Genomic DNA, 18,023 nt, shown 5'->3' with positions numbered 1-18,023 from the left:
GGTACTTCTTACACATTTGGGCCCCTAAATTGCCAGGGCAGTATAACTACGCCACAAGTGACCCCATTTTGGAAAGAAGACACCCCAAGGTATTCCGTGGGGGGCACGGCGAGTTCCTCGAATTTTTTATTTTTTGTCACAATTTAGCGGAAAATGATGATTTTTCTTTTTTTTTCTTTTTTCCTTACAAAGTCTCATATTCCACTAACTTGCGACAAAAAATAAAAAAATTCTAGGAACTCGCCATGCCCCTCACGGAATACCTTGGGGTGTCTTCTTTCCAAAATGGGGTCACTTGTGGCGTAGTTATACTGCCCTGGCAATTTAGGGGCCCAAATGTGTGAGAAGAACTTTGCAATCAAAATGTGTAAAAAATGCCCTGCAAAATCCGAAAGGTGCACTTTGGAATATGTGCCCCTTTGCCCACCTTGGCAGCAAAAAAGTGTGACACATCTGGTATCGCCGTACTCAGGAGAAGTTGGGCTATGTGTTTTGGGGTGTCATTTTACATATACCCATGCTGGGTGAGAAAAATATCTTGGTCAAATGCCAACTTTGTATAAAAAAATTGAAAAAGTTGTCTTTTGCCAAGATATTTCTCTCACCCAGCATGGGTATATGTAAAATGACAGCCCAAAACACATTCCCCAACTTCTCCTGAGTACGGCGATACCAGATGTGTGACACTTTTTTGATGCCAAGGTGGGCAAAGGGGCACATATTCCAAAGTGCACCTTTCGGATTTCACCGGTCATTTTTTACAGATTTTGATTGCAAAGTACTTCTCACACATTTGGGCCCCTAAATTGCCAGGGCAGTATAACTACGCCACAAGTGACCCCATTTTGGAAAGAAGACACCCCAAGGTATTCCGTGAGGGGCATGGCGAGTTCCTAGAATTTTTTATTTTTTGTCTCAAGTTAGTGGAATATGAGACTTTGTAAGGAAAAAAGAGAAAAAAAAAAAATCATCATTTTCCGCTAACTTGTGACAAAAAATAAAAAATTCTAGGAACTCGCAGTGCCCCTCACGGAATACCTTAGGGTGTCTTCTTTCCAAAATGGGGTCACTTGTGGCGTAGTTATACTGCCCTGGCAATTTAGGGGCCCAAATGTGTGAGAAGAACTTCGCAATCAAAATGTGTAAAAAATGCCCTGCAAAATCCGAAAGGTGCACTTTGGAATATGTGCCCCTTTGCCCACCTTGGCAGCAAAAAAGTGTGACACATCTGGTATCGCCGTACTCAGGAGAAGTTGGGGAATGTGTTTTGGGGTGTCATTTTACATATACCCATGCTGGGTGAGAAAAATATCTTGGTCAAATGCCAACTTTGTATAAAAAAATGGGAAAAGTTGTCTTTTGCCAAGATATTTCTCTCACCCAGCATGGGTATATGTAAAATGACACCCCAAAACACATTCCCCAACTTCTCCTGAGTACGGCGATACCACATGTGTGACACTTTTTTGCTGCCAAGGTGGGCAAAGGGGCGCATATTCCAAAGTGCACCTTTCGGATTTCACCGGTCATTTCTTACACATTTTGATTGCAAAGTTCTTCTCACACATTTGGGCCCCTAAATTGCCAGGGCAGTATAACTACGCCACAAGTGACCCCATTTTGGAAAGAAGACACCCCAAGGTATTCTGTGAGGGGCATGGTGAGTTCCTAGAATTTTTTATTTTTTGTCGCAAGTTAGTGGAATATGAGACTTTGTAAGAAAAAAATAAAAATAAAAAAATCATCATCATTTTCCGCTAACTTGTGACAAAAAATAAAAAGTTCTATGAACTCACTATGCCCATCAGCGAATACCTTAGGGTATCTACTTTCCGAAATGGGGTCATTTGTGGGGTTTTTCTACTGTTTGGGCATTGTAGAACCTCAGGAAACATGACAGGTGCTCAGAAAATCAGAGCCGTTTCAAAAAGCGGAAATTCACATTTTTGTACCATAGTTTGTAAATGCTATAACTTTTACTCAAACCATTTTTTTTGTTGCCCAAACATTTTTTTTTTATCAAAGACATGTAGAACTATAAATTTAGCGAAAAATTTATATATGGATGTCGGTTTTTTTGCAAAATTTCACAGCTGAAAGTGAAAAATGTCATTTTTTTGCAAAAAAATCGTTACATTTTCATTAATAACAAAAAAAGTAAAAATGTCAGCAGCAATAAAATACCACCAAATGAAAGCTCCATTAGTGAGAAGAAAAGGAGATAAAATTCATTTGGGTGGTAAGTTGCATGACCGAGCGATAAACGGTGAAAGTAGTGTAGTGCCGAAGTGTAAAAAGTGGCCTGGTCATGAAGGGGGTTTCACCTAGCGGGGCTGAAGTGGTTAAAGATAACTCGCAGAGCGGGCGCTATAGCCGCCGAGTTTCTGCTTTTTCACACAACAGACATCCAAGGCTAATGTCTGTGATTGGCAATAGTCATATTAGGTATCACCACATCCGTAACATCTCTATAAAATTGTCATGTGATCTCTGTCAGGTGAGCATCATAAAAAAAAAAAAATGCTAGAACAACCATTTTTTGGGGACATCTCGCCTGCCAAAAAGAATGATATTGATTGATCAAAAAGTCTTATGTACCTGAAATGGTGCCGATCAAAACATCACCTTATCCTGCAAAAAGTGAGCCCCCGCACAAGACCATTGCTAAAAAAAAAAAAACGCTCAGAAAATGGAGACGCAAAGTATTTTTCAAAAAATGCTTTTATTGTGCAAAAGTGGTCAAATGTAATTGCAAAATAAAGTTAACTTGTAATTTTTCCTCCACAGTACACAGTATAAAAACAAAATCCAAAAAGTAATGGATGAATTGCTGATTTTCCTTTTATCCTGCTTCAGAAAGTCATTTATACCCCAAAATCAAGAGAAAATAAGACACATGGTTGTCAAAAAATACCTGTACTTCTGCCCCAGAGGCTGTGCAAAAGCAATATGGCACCCATAAACCAATCCATCAAAATCTGTGCTGAAAAAGCCAAAAGGTAGTCTTTCCCTTTTTGAACCCTGCAGCGTAAACAAGCAGCAGTTTATGTACACATTTATGGCATTTCCGTACCCAGTAGAACCTTCCTCAGTATTTAAGGGGCACAATGTGTCTGAGTTGGTACACTGTATTTTACACAAGCTAGCAAATGATACAGCTGCAAACTCTCCTCCAACCTGTGCAATACACTAAACAATTCAGGATATGGACTAACTTTAAACGTAACCTTTACTCAGAATTGATTAAAATAAATAAAGCTCCAATGATTGTTAAATTGGTGAAAAATAAACGTAAATAATTAATTGGAACTTACTACCCTTTTGTCTTGCTTGTTCAACTGTGAAGTTGGTAGCAATCTCCAGATATGATCCTTCTGTCAATGATCTATTCTATTGAGAAGGTGCCTATATATTTTGGCAAGTTGTAAAGGGACCAAAACTATATTACCCTAAAGTACTCACCTTATAAAGTAATAGGGAATGGGGCTATCGGTCCCTGCCTACCAAACACAGAGCGCCTGATAGGGGCGACCCCGTCCAGAACCTGTCCCCGACGCGGCTGTATCCCTACTCGCAACCCTCACTCATGTCCCAACATGACATGTTTCATACCAATGCTGGGGCTCATCGGGGATTACTGAGTGAAAATTGCAAATAAACAGAATATAAAGCTCTAAACTCTGTTTCCCCTATTACTGAGGGGAACAAAGAAATATAAATAATAGAGAGGGTATTTACCAAATAGGTAAATGCTCCTAACCACTATCAACAAGGCTCAAAATGGCCGATCATATTAGATCTTCCCTGTCCTGGAGGATAGCAGTGGCTATCATTACATTTGCCATATAAATTGCAGAGCAAACATCTACCTTACATGGAGAAGTTTCCCATAAATGTCTCGCCAGTATTTCTGAGGTGGCACTGGGCACAACTTACCTGCACTGGACACTGAAATGCCATATCTGTGGAAAAATTACAAATTTAATTTTACAGCATCCCCTGCTCAATTTCTGCAAAATACTTGTGGGGTCAAAATGCTTATTCCACCCCTTGATAAATAATTTGAGGGTCACTTATTGATGGTTTCCACTGTATCGGCCCTGTGATGTAGCACCCAAAAACCATACCAGCAAAATGCATGCTCCAAAAGCCAAATGACGCTCCTTCCCTTCTTAGACATGCCCTTTGGCCACACAGCAGTTATGTCATTTACATCCATTTATGGAATTTTTTGCAACCACTTGAACCCGCCTGACAATTTAAAGGATTTAGCGCGAGTATAAAAATTTCCCATTTTCATTTTTTCCAATCTGCTGCGCATTAATTTCTGCAAAATACATGGGGTGCCAAAATGCTCACTCCACACACTCATCAATACTTTGATTGATCTACTTTCTAAAATGGGGTCACTTCTTGGGGGTTCCATATTTATTATGCCCCTGATCCTCTATAGCTGTCAGTACAAGCAGTGTAGATCACCACATTGGGCCTTAAAGGGGTTGTCCAAGTTATATTTATTGATGACCTATCCTCAGGATAGGTCATCAATATCAGATCGGCGGGGTCCGACACCTGGCACCCCCACCGATCAGCTGCTTGAAGAGAAGGCGCGCACCGTGCCAGCGCTGCCTCCCCTTTACTGTTTACCTTCTAGTCGTTACATCTGCAGCAGTGAGCAGGTGTAATTACACCCAAGCCGTCCCATTCATTTCAGTGGTACGGATCGCTCCAATACAAGTGTATAGGAACGAGCTGTCCCATAGAAATAAATAAATATAATATATATAACTTGGAAAACCCCTTTAAAGTGCGCATAGTGCTCTTGTACAAAAGAATAAGGCCATATGTAGGGGGTTTCTAAAACTAGGAAACGCTGCATAATAATAAGGGTGCTTACTTTTCACACTGGCACCCGATGAGCACAACATAATGGGCACATCTGTGAAAAAATGGCAATTTTCACTTTACACCATCTGCTGTGCAGTAATTATAGCAAAACACCCATGGGGTCAAAATTCTCACCTCACCCCCTAATAAATACCTTGAAGTAAGCTGCGTAAATCACAATACTGGGCCTCAAGTGCACATGGTGCCCTTTTCACCCTTAGCCCTGTTGTATGTCTAGGCAAAAGATTAGGGCCAAATTTAGGATGTTTCAAAAAAACTGGAAGTACAGCATAATGAGAGGGGTCACTTTTCACACCGGCAGATCCTGGGCACGACATATTGAGCACTGAAATTGCATTTCTCTGTAAAAATTGCAATTTTCATTTTGCACCATCTGCTGTGCAATAACTTTAGCAAAACACCTGTGGGGTATAAATGCTTAAAGGGAACATGTCACTGGGATTTTGTGTATAGAGCTGAGGACATGGGTTGCTAGATGACCGCTAGCACATCCACAATACCCAGTCCCCATAGCTCTGTGTGCTTTTATTGTGTAAAAAAACTGATTTGATACATATGCAAATTAACCTGAGATGAGTCCTGTTCCTGACTCATCTCACATACAGGACTCATCTCAGGTTAATACTCTATACACAAAATCCCAGTGACGGGTTCCCTTGAAGTTTGTTTTGCTGTTTACCTTTGCTGTGTTATAGGAAAAATAGATTAAGCCCTTCACGCATTTGGACGTTACTGTATGTCCAAATTGCAAGTGAATTTCTGCATTTGGACGTGCAGTGACGTCCAAACTGCTTACCGGGGCTGTGACACTATAAAGTCATGGAGTCTCCGCTCTCCCCGAGAGCCGGCAAGGGACCAATCAGAGTGGTCCCTTGCTGGCAAGTGCTACGATTGGTTAGTCTCTGCAGACTAACCAATCGGAATGCAGCACTGTAAAAATGCCGGTTTCAGGCTGTGACCTCCACTCTGGTAAGAACCCCTGTGTGCCGCGGTGCCCCTGATTATTTCTGTGTCCCCTGAAGTGCTCCCCCAGTGCCCCAAGATGCTGCCATTTCCCCTCTTCCGCCTGCTCGGCTGTGATGGCAGCGGCTCAGGAACTTACAGCTAACACTCTGCTGCAACGGCCGATCTCGACAGTTTAACCCCATTGATGCCGCGGTCAGTAGCTGCCCGCGGCATCCATGGGGTTGAGAGGGAGGGAGCTCCCTCTCTCTTCCATCAGGCCCTCGCCGCTGCGATGGCAGCAGCCTGATGGTTACCATGGCAACCGGATGCCTTGCAAAGGTGTCTGGGCTGCCATGTATCTAATGCTGATCAGACTCTGAGGGTCTGATCAGCCTTAGTGTAAGTGTAGCATTAACTATACAGTGCATTGCAACAGATGAGTATAGCAATGCACTGTATAGTGATCTGGCCCACTGGATCTTCAAGATTCAGATGGGTCTTGATAAATAAATAAAAAGTGTAAAAAAAAAAGTAAATGAAAATAAAATAAAAATTGTCTTTTCTCTTATCCGTTTATTTATGTTATTAAAACAATGAAATAAATACAAAACTACACATAATTGGTATCGCCGCGTCCATAACGACATGATCTATCAAAGTATCATATTACTAATCCTGCGCGGTGAACACCATAATAAATAATGTAGAAACAAATAACATAATTGCAGTTTTGTCACCTCATGTCCACCAAAAAATAAATAACAAGTGATCAAAAAGACATATGTACCCCAAAATTATAGAAACTACAGCTCGTCTTGCAAAAAAAAAAGTCCCCACACAGTGATCCCTACATTGTTAAAAAAAATATAAATGTTTTGGACTTGGTATGTGGCGATACAAAATATCATTTATTTTATGCTTAAAAAGTAGTAAACCATATAAAAAACTATATAAATTTGGTATGCCCATAACCGTATCAACCCACAGAATAAAATAATCATATAATATTTAGCACAAGGGGTACCCCATAAAAAACACTACCAGAATTGCCATTTTTGCCCACTTCACCGCCACAAAAAATGGGATAAAAAGTACCCAAAAATGATACCAATAGAAACTACAGCTTGTCCCGCAAAAAAACAAGCCCCCATACAACGCAAAAGGGATTTTATGTTGAAAAAGTAGTAAAACATAAAAAACTATATACAGTGACTATCAAAATTAGAGAACACACAATTTCCGAAATGTCAAGGTCATAGTGTAGTCCCATGTGAATATATCCTAACATGAGTAAAATAGCAGTATTTTTTAAGATTATTTCAAAAATTGTATTTTTTCTAAGGCACAGAATAAAAATGTAAATGAGATAATTGAAAAATAACACTGATCAAAATTAGAGAACACTTTCAGATACCTGCAAGTTATTGGTGTTAATCTGGCAACTGGTGCTAATTTCCTTAATGATCTGACAAACCCTATGTAACTGGCAGCCTAACTTTCCAGTTTTCACTCACTTTGTGAAAATGGTGTGCTGTTCCAAAGTGACTGAAACCCTCCGGCAGCAGGTCGTCCAGATGAAGGCCAAAGGGGTGACCCTATCAGCCATAGCAAGAGAAGTTGGTCGTTCCAAGCCTGTGATTTCTAGAATATTGCATCTTTACAACATCACAAACTCATTCAAGTCCCCCAAGAAGGCTGATCGCCCTCGAAAGACAAATGCAAGAGAGGACAGGATAATGTGGAGAATCTCCATGGGTAATCATTTCAACACTGCTGCTGGAATTGCTCACCAGTTCTGCACTGAACAGGGTAAGGATCTGTCTCGTCATACAGTGTCTCGGCGTTTAAGAGCATTTGGACTGAAAGCCCACTCTGCAGTGACCAAAGCTCTCATTAGCAGAAAGAATCAAAAGGCTAGACTCACCTTTGCTGAGGAGGATGTTGTGTGAACAGAGGAGAGGTGGTCCAGAGTTCATTTTAGTGATGAAAGCAAGTTTAATTTATTTGGGTCTGATGGGAAACATTATGTTCGTCGACAAACTGGGGAAAGACTGAACCCAAAGTGTGTCAAGTTGTCAGTGAAAGGTGGAGGAGGAAGTGTCATGGTTTGGGGAATGTTTTCTGCAGCAGGAGTTGGACCTCTCATACATCTACATGGCAGAGAGAATGCAAGTGTGTATCGGAACCTTCTTCGACAACACATGGTTCCTTCCTTGCATTAATCACTTAATCAGTCAGCAATTTTCATGCAGAACAATGCCCCTGTCACACAGCAAAAGGGGTAAAGAAGTTCCTTGAAACTGAGAACATTGAAACAATGAAATGGCCAACCCAGAGTCCTGATCTAAACCCAATAGAAAACCTCTGGAAAATCCTTGGTGACAAAGTTATGGTCAAGAAACCCACAACAGTCACAGAAATGATGAAGACACTGGAAGAAGAGTGGAAAGAAATCACACCAGAGCAGTGTGAGAGACTAGTGATGTCCTGTAGCCGCAGATGTGCTGAAGTCATTCAAAGCAAGGGCCTGTACACTTCCTATTGATTGGTGACTGTTGTAACCTTCAGAAAATTTTGTTAGAATCTTTCTCTGTGCTACAGTCATTGCTGTTCTCTAATTATGATCATCAGGTGTTTTAAAAAATAAAGGTTTTATGTTAATATACTTTGGTTATTTTGGAAAACACTATTCTAATGGCATGGTGTTCCCCTTACAAAAAAAATCCTTCAAATGATGATCAATGTAGATTGCGTTATTTCTGAAAAAATCAAGTGTTCATAAATTGTTCTCTAATTTTGATTGCCAGTGTAAATTTGGTATCACCATAACCATATCAACCCACAGAATAAAATAATCATACAATATTTACCACAAGAGGAACCCCATAAAAAGAAAAAACACTGACAGAATTGCCGTTTTTGCCCACTTCACCTCCACAAAAAATGATAAAAAAGTATGTAAACAAAAAGGATATCAATAAAAACTATAGCCCGTCCTGCAAAAAACAAGCCATCACACAGCTACATTGGTAAAAAAATATAAATGTTATGGGCCCTAAACTAATTTCAGCAAATTACATGTTAGAAAATCCAGATGCCGCTCTTGGTGTTCCTGTATTCTGGAAAAAATGCATAACAAATTGTGGGGTGCATTTTTTCCTGTTACCCCTTGTGAAAATGAAAAATGTGAGGCTAAAGCAACTTTATATTGGAAATAAAAGTAAATTTTTCATTTTTACAGCCATGCGTTTCAAAATTTTCACCGCTAGATTTATTCCTTGAGGAGAGTAGTTTCCAAAATGGGGTAACTTTTTGGGGTTTTCTTTCTAGGGGTACCTCAGGGTCTCTTCAATTTTGACATGGCACCTGAAAACAATACCAGCAAAATCTGCCCTCCGTTAACCATATGGCGCTCCTTTCCCTCCGCACCCTGCCATGCGTCCATACTGCAGGTTACAACCACATTTGCAGTGTTTCTGTAAACTGCAGATTTGAAAAAAAATTGGATTTAAAAATCTGAACAAAAAAATGAAATTTTAACATTTCTCTTCCAATTTGCTTTAATTCTTGTGGACCACCTAAATGAGTGTAGTTTCTAAAATTGGGTCATTTATGGGTGGTTTCTACTATGTGAGTCCCACAAAGTGACTTCAGACCTGAACTGGTGCTTAAAAAAAGTGGTGTTTGGAAAAAAAAAATGTAACTTGCTTCTAAACTTCTAAGCATTCTAACATCCTGAAAAAATAAAATGACATTTAAAAAATGATGCCAACATAAAGTAGACATATGGAGAATGTAAAGTAATAACTATTTTGTGAAGCATCACTATCCGTCTTAAAAGCAGAGAAATTCTAATTTTGAATATAGCTTATTATCCGAATTTTCTGCAAATTGTGGATTTTTTCATGCATAAAGATAAAATGTATCAACTAAAATTCACCACTAACATAAAGTATGATGTGTCACGGAAAAATAGTCTGAGAATGGCTTGGATAAGTAAAGGCATTCCAAAGTTATTACCACATAAACTGACATGTCAGATTTGAAAAATGGGTCTCTGGCATTTGGTCCAAACTGGCTGTCGCTTGAAGGGGTTAAACTAGATCTGCAAAACAATGACATTTTCATTTTCACCCCCATTCCTATGGAAAACCTAGTTTCTAGAATTTTTTATTTTTTTTTATAATTTGAGGGGTGTCATTTCTAAAGTTTCATAATTGATGGATGCTTTCTATTATGTAAGCCCCTTAAAGTTACCAGAATTGAATTGCTCCTTAAAAGTTGGTTCTGGAAATTTTCTTGAAAATCTGAAAAATTACTTCTCAATTCTAAACCTTTTAACATCCTAAGAAAATAAAATGACATTTTCAAAATGATGCCAACATAAAATAGGCATATGGTGATTGTAATCATATTCTATGAGTCTCTTGTCTTAAAAGCAAAATCCAAATGTAGAAAATTGTGAAATTTTCTGTAAATTTTCAATTTTTTTCTTCTTTATAAATAATGGTAAATTATATCAATTCAAATTTACCAGTAACGTGAAGTACAATGTGTCATGAAAAAAAATTTTTTTTTCAGAATCACTTGGATAGGTAACCGCATTCCAAAGTTATTAGCACATAAAGTGATACATGTCAGATTTGCAAAACTAGGCTGTGTCCTGAAGACGTTAAGTGCACTGAAGGCTGTGCTTCCCCATTAAGTGATCTCTGCTTTCTACATTGAGCTACTTCACAGCCGATCCCCTTTGCTCTGCCTGACAGCTGTAGTGGTCTCCTGTGTGGATATGATAGCTGTCACTCAGAGCAGAGGGGAGTGGCTATGAAGCGATTTAGTGCAGAGAACACTTCACAGGAAAGCTCTGCCTCCAGCGCACTCAAAGAGGAGAATCTGGTAGGATAAATGTTCATAACTACGCTACTCCTGAATAAAGTGTGTTTGTCCTGCTTTCCCCAGTCTTTTACATCAGTGGTGCACAGCCTTTTTTTTGTCTGGAGGAGCATTGTCACATTTCTTTATTTCAAGGGGCCACAAAAGTAATGTTGATCAGCTCTTGTTTGCATCAGCCTATTACAAAGTGAATGGGGAGGAACGATTGAGATAGCATTTATTCCTCCCATATTCAGTTATGTTGATTTATGACTTTTTCTTGATTACACAGGGAGATGTGCAGCCAATAATTGTACATCTCTCATTTTGATGAAAATAAGATCTGAATAGGGTTATCTTTGTGCAGCCCACCTGTGTTAGGGCAGTTACTCCATAATGGAAAGCACTGGTTGGGGTCATGGACAGATAGTTAGGTCCATGGCACTGTGTCATGCACCTTTCCTGGTATGACCATCCCCAATTAACCTTCTTTGTATATCATTTGTTTATATGTAGACTAATTTGTAATTTTACTAATTAAAGATTGTGAAAATGGTAAGCCAATTATGTAAGGTATATGTATCCTGATAGCTATAATCATTTGTACTAGATAAAGATGGTAAGACAACTTCTATCAAAGCAATCAAAGACTTATACAAGTGTATGCAGTAAACAACCTACAAAGAAGACACGAGCCCAAAACAGTACCCCTAAAATATAGTAAAGCTTTATTGTGTATACAAATAACATAAACATTTTTTTATTAAAAATCACATGATGCAAGGACAGGTGGCAGAAATAGCATCCCCCAGAGACCACATAATTTACAAATTGGAGTGAATATGGAAAGGTGTGTATTATAATGTATGGCCTGGACTACACCCACTCGGATAGTACCCTGTAAACAACATAACTACAAATAGTGCTAGGATTAAATAGTAATAATTGTTTCCAGATCAGAGTATAAAAAACGAATACCAATATTCAAACTTACCCATTTGCAATTGTGGTCAATGGTGGGCGCTACCCCAATCCGCGTTTTGGCATACCTTCGTCTGGGGGTTATTTCTATACACAATAAAGCTTTATTATATTTTATGGGTTCTGTTTTGGGCTTGTTTCTTCTTTGTAGGTTGTTTGCAGTTTTTGAGCTGGTACCTTGGTTACCATAATAGATGCAGGTAGTGCTCAACCACAGTGTACTGTACATCCGTGATTTAGGTGTTATTAATGCATGGCCTGTTTGGTCTTTTTTTGTTAAGTATATGCAGTAGTTGCCTTATTTATGTTTTAATAACACTTTATTATTATGTTCTTTCTAGATCCAGCTATCAAAGATTGGACCTCCATTCATCATCAAAAGCCAACCTGCTCCCAAGCTTGAATCTAAGATATCTTCTAGTACATCTGTTAGTAGTGGAAGGAACACTGGAGCTAGAACTCTTGCAGACATTAAGGCGAGAGCCCAACAAGCCAGAGCACAAAGAGAAGCTGCTGCTGCCGCCGCTGTAGCGGCGGCGGCCAGCATAGTTTCTGGGGGAGTTGGTAGTCCTTCAGAAAGCAGTAAGACTAGAACGTTGGCCCATATCAAGGAGCAGACAAAAGCAAAGATGTTTGCTAAGCACCAAGCGAGAGTCAGCACACAACAGATTAGTAGAGATGGAAAAACAAAAGAGGGTCTTCCAGAAATTGAAGTGCCAACAACTTCTGATGCAAAACTGGAAGGTTCAACTGGTGTTATCATTATGAATCCAAACTGCAAATCTCCTAGCAGCAAGTCCTCACTCCATCGCGACTTGCCTTCCCCATCACAAAAATCCCTCAGCTCTTCAGCATCATCAGAAACTGACTCTGACGCATCAGTACACAGCTCTATTGAAAATATTCACGTGCCACATTCCAGCGACAAAACTGTTACATCTACCTCCATTGAAGATTGCAGCGTGCCAATGCAATATAATAAAGCTATAAGTTCAGTGTCTGTCTGCTCCTCTGCTGATACCACCTTTAGGAATGCACTTGAAAAATCTGCTGTCCTGATGTCTGTTGAGAGTGAAAACCCTACGTCATCTGTCTGTAATTATAATATGCTAAACCCCAATAAGGAGACTGACATTCCTTTTATAGCTGTTGCACCAAAATGCACTGATGACCCTAGTAGTCATGCCTCTGTTGTAAACTCCACTGCATCTGACTCTGTTGATGACAAACGAATGCCAGTAACAACTAGCATTGTTAATCCTTACACCACTGTGCCAATCTCATCCATTGGGTGTAGTCTGCCAAATTCTCATCTTTCCAATTCATTGGTTAATTCACTAACTGCCTCCTATGGTCCGAACACCAGGCACCCTGATAAATTAGCTGCTACCACGTGTAGCGAAGATAATCCCGTAGACATGTGTCCTTCTGTCCAGAGAATATCAAACCATGAGGAAAGCGAAGGAGATTCGCCCAGAAGGTCTTCTGTTCCAGTGTACCCCAGCACCAGAAGATCATCAATAAGTACTGATCCTTCACTTGCAAAGATACATCATGATAATGTAGATAAAAACTGTACCAGTAATTTAATAGGACTGCAGAATAAAACACTGCCTACTGCTTTAATACAGACAAATAGATCTATTCCATGTAAAGTGATTGTTGATCACTGTACAACGCCAAACTCCACTTTCCCTTTCAATAGTGAAAATGCAGAAAATGCTGATTGTCAGAATAGGTTTGGAAAGTCTGAACCCTCTATTCAAAATATAACATGTCCTCAAGTATCTGTAATTAGTAGACAGGAAAACCTTCTCAATGAGAGTGTGGAGCACATGTCCAACTCAAACATTGTAAATCGGTTAAACAGAGACGACAGACACAAAAGTACACCTTGCGCTGGGCTTTTGGAAGCAACTTACTTGCAACAAGGGAAACGAAGTGACTCCGTTTCTTGCCAACAAAATTTTAATGAGCAGCTACATAGCACACCTTCATTCAAGTGTGGACCAGATAATGTTCCCAATTCGGAGTATATTTCTAATAACAGAATATGTTGGAGTGACAAAGAACAAATGAACACTGACAAAACCATTGTTAACCATTTGGGTGTGTCTAAGCACACAGAGTATTCTGATGAAAATATTGTAGATAATATTAAACGTGAACCTGGGAGTTACCCACACATGTCAAAAATGAATGCCCGTAGCCCTGTGGCAAACTCCATTCCGATCAAATCAGAACGAAACGAATCTGGTAAATGTTTTGGGATTGATTCCGAAGGATTTTCAGGCCAGAACGCTACACAACAAGGATGTGACTTGGATATAAGTTTGCCAACAGCCAAACCATCACACAATGTTGCCAGAGAAGAACCATTGTCATTGACTACAGACACTTTAAAAAGGGTTACGAATGCAGGCAATGCTAGCTGTCGACTCTCCTCTGTTGAAGCAAACAATCCCTTAGTTACACAGCTGCTTCAAGGCAACCTACCTTTAGAAAAAGTTCTGCCTCAACCCAGACTAGGTGCAAAGTTAGAAATTAGTCGACTCCCTTTGCAGGCTACCTCGGTGTATAAAACTGCATCAGAAAGAATGGTGTCTGAAAACACCTCACGCTCCCCTACCCCTGATGGCAAGATCTATCCACTGGGAAACCCTTTGCAAGTGAGAAAACGTGAAAACCATCCTAAGAAAAGGATGGCTAGGACTATGGGTGAACATGCCCAGATCAAGTGTGAGTCAGGAAAGCTTTCGATGGACACAGATACAAATTTGTCATCTTGCATGATGGGTTCTAATATGAACCCATTGGGTCCAGGGCAAAATTTTAAGCAAGAGTGGATGAACAAGCATATGGTTCAAGCCAGGGTTACACACAGTCCAGAAATTAAGCAGCAAAAGAGGCCACTGCCTTCCTGTAGCTTCCAACAAAATGTATTTAATGTTGATAAAAATGGCAGCTATCACCCAGAAGCTGGTACCTCACATAGGCAACACTACTACCAAATGCCCATGGCTCAGAGAGGTCAAGGTCCTGCAATCTATATGTCACCAGGCTCGGTAAAAGTCCAGCCGGCTAACAATGCTTATCCTTTCAATAGGCACCCAGAGCAGAAGGTTTTAGCTGAGACAAATGTTCCAAATCTTTCTCATCGAATGGGCAATGCGTACTCCCCAAATGTTCATATTAAAGAAGGCGATGACCTCAGCAATGCCCAACAGACTCTGCAACATAAATTTTTAGTGCATCCTTCCTTATCTAATTCAGAAGTCCCTTCTGATCAAAAACAGCCAGCAGTTACTATGGAAACCACTAAAAGACTTAGTTGGCCTCAGCCTACGAGCATCTGTAGCAATATAAAGACTGAGCCCATCTCTTTTGAGGACGGTTTAAACAACAGCTGTGAACTGACCATGAAACAAGCTTCCTACGAGCAGAGTGAAGTCAAAGAACAGTTAAAAACATTCGCCTTGAAAAATGCAGATTTTTCTTCCTATTTACTTTCCGAGCCACAAAAGCCTTTTACTCCGCTAGCTGCACAGAAAACACAAACACAGCAGCTGCCGCCGCAACAGCAGCAGCAGCAACAATGTGGGAGTTATCCAGCAATTCACTTTGGTAGCACAAGCTTCAAAAGAGCAGCATCTGCTATAGAAAAATCCATTGGAATTTTAGGGAGTAATTCTAAGCCTTCCTCGGGACTCGGCCAGAACGCTCCAATCCCTGCACAGAAATATGCCGACAGCAGCAGTGCAGATGAACTGGAACTGAAGTGTTCTTGCAGGCTGAAAGCCATGATTGTGTGCAAAGGCTGTGGAGCCTTTTGTCATGATGACTGCATAGGCCCTTCAAAATTATGTGTAGCTTGTTTAGTTGTTCGATAGAGACGGAATCAAAGACGCAGTGTCCCTTTAAAGCCTACACATCTTCAGCAGGAACGTTTCGTCGTTTCATGTGCTTTTCTCATTTTCTTTTTCTTTTATTTTTTTATAAAAAATATTACGTTGTCAGTGTTACATTTCATTCTACAACTCTGTAGATGAGACAGATTTCTGCTGAAGAAATAGATCTCAACCTCTTGTCACCCTTTTAATTTATTTAGATTTGTTTTACTGAGGTGAAGCTTTTGCCCTGTTTTTCGATGCAAAGCACCTGACCAGTTTTTTTTTTTGTTTTTTTTCTTCTGGAATTTGCATTAGCTCTTCTGTGATCATTTGATGGTTATCAACCTGATTGAAAGGGTCTGTGTGGTACTTGTTTAGCGAGTATTCCCCCCCCCCCCCCTTTTCCCTTTCCCCATGTAAGGCATCCTAGGGTAAGATTTAAATTAAGCCAGCTGTTGTCTACTTCACAGGGAGAGGTTTTTTTAGATGGAGGATTAGCAGTTGACACTACCAACAGTTGTCAAATAAATAGTGACTAATATTCGCCTGCATTGCAAGTGTAATTTCAGTCACCTAGCAATGCTATTGCTACTATAGAAGTCATCAGTGAACAGAGTGAGGACAATAGTCTATTAGGTTGTATGGAGCTGACCTATGTGATCAGGAATGAACATTGTCCGCTCTGTAAAGTGTAATTTGTCTGCAGCAACCCCCAATGTATGATCGTTCCTGCGATCGTTCATACACGTTCATTGTTTCTCAGCAGCACATTTCTCTTTACAGAGGACAAACGACTCTATGTGCCACATAAACAGCGAATCACTAAAAAATTGAACGTTTTGGTTGATTGGTGGCACATTTACATAGGCTAGTTATTGCAAACTTGCGTTTGCATTGTCCTGATATTATGTCGATGTAGATGGGCCCTTACTAAATTGGTAAATTACTTATTGGTTATATATTAACCCCAAGAGGATGGTTTCTGAAGAAAGCAATGGTACCAAGTTTCATGTGAGTCAAGCAACTGTGCACCATCTTGTAGGGTGACAACTAGAGGTTTTTGTAATGTAATAATCTTTTCCCAGGGATACTAGTTTACATTTCTTTTCCTTATTGTCACACTCCTGAAAACGGTTTCCATATGCTGTATTCCTAGTATTCTAGGTGGCTTTCATATATAAACCTAGCCTAAGAACTTGCAGGAACATGCTACATTCTGTAAAACATTACGAGACGATATTTGGTTAATTTTATTTGTTAGGATATATCGTTATTTATGATTTCAGAAGTTATGTCTGCCTTTTACGTTTCTTAAATTTTATTAAGACTTTTAGGGCGCTACACCACAATAAGCATGGCTCAGTTTATATTGTGAGTGTGGTTTACTGAACATCCTAGACTTTACCTTTCCCCCTGACCAAACTGTAACCCTAAGTTGGGGAGGAGCCATGGATAATGTCTATAACTGGCATTGATGGCTAATTAGAGACAGTATCCATACCAATTAGGCACAGTTTCTATGGAGCCCTCCCTACTTAAGGGTTTCTTGTATGGAGAGTCAAAGTTTATTATGTATAGTTAAAGCACATGGTAGATCAACTGATGCATGAACTAGGGCACACACTAGGGCCTCATGCACACGACCGTATGTATTCCACATTCAGAATACCGTCTGTGAGCATCCCGCATTTTCTGTAGGCTCCGTTATCAAAATGCCTATTCTTGTCTGCAAAACAGACAAAAATAGTCCACGTTCTAGCTTTTTGCAGGAAGGACACATGGACAGCACACGGTTCGCTGTCTGCATTTTATTGCATCCAGTCTGCAAAAGATGTGGATCAAATGCAGATTTTTTTTTTTTATGTGCATGACGCCTAAGTGGCACCAACTGCAGTTTCTCAGAATACGAAGTGGATACAATTTTGCACCATCCAGTTAAAAAAAGGCATAAACGTTACATGAGAGTCCATTGTCAACATATGTTATCTGAGGCAACCATCACAGCCATCCATTAAAGTATACAGTATACCTTAGGTTGCATTCACACAACCGTATGTTTTTTTTATTTTTTTTATCCACAAAACACGTATAAGGAAAAAATACAAATAACTATTCTCATCTGCAAAATGGATGCAAATAGGACATGTTCTATCTTTTTTGTGGAGCCATGGAATAGACATACGGATGCGGACAGCCACATTAAAATGAATGGGTCCGCATCCAATCGGGTGCAGACCAAAAATATGGTCGTGTTAAACATATACATTTTATTTAACATAAAAGTCTATGGTGACAGATGACCGCCCGATGGCATTCATTTGAATTACTGTATTTGTTTTTTTTTTCCTTTCATCTCACGCCACACATCTCGGAATATATTGAGTTAAGTGAGGACACATCTGAAGTTTAGTTAAATTTCCCAATACC

The 18,023-nt window shown here is 39.8% G+C and overlaps 1 protein-coding gene across 2 annotated transcripts in view; it reads left to right on the top strand.

Moving 5' to 3' along the window:
• The window catches only part of ASXL3 (ASXL transcriptional regulator 3), a 158,010-nt gene extending 141,983 nt beyond the window's left edge, over positions 1 to 16,027 (top strand). For both annotated transcript variants that reach the window (XM_044293282.1, XM_044293281.1), the window contains one exon: positions 12,048 to 16,027. In XM_044293282.1, coding sequence (XP_044149217.1) covers positions 12,048 to 15,596 — 3,549 coding nt within the window. In that variant the 3' untranslated portion in view covers positions 15,597 to 16,027. The remainder of the gene's footprint in view (positions 1 to 12,047) is intronic.
• Positions 16,028 to 18,023: the final 1,996 nt, after the last annotated feature.

The sequence above is a fragment of the Bufo gargarizans genome, chromosome 5 (assembly GCF_014858855.1).
Source record: "Bufo gargarizans isolate SCDJY-AF-19 chromosome 5, ASM1485885v1, whole genome shotgun sequence".
Lineage (NCBI taxonomy): Eukaryota > Metazoa > Chordata > Amphibia > Anura > Bufonidae > Bufo > Bufo gargarizans.
Note: the sequence above shows the minus strand (reverse complement) of the source record. Positions and strands in the feature narration are given on the sequence as shown.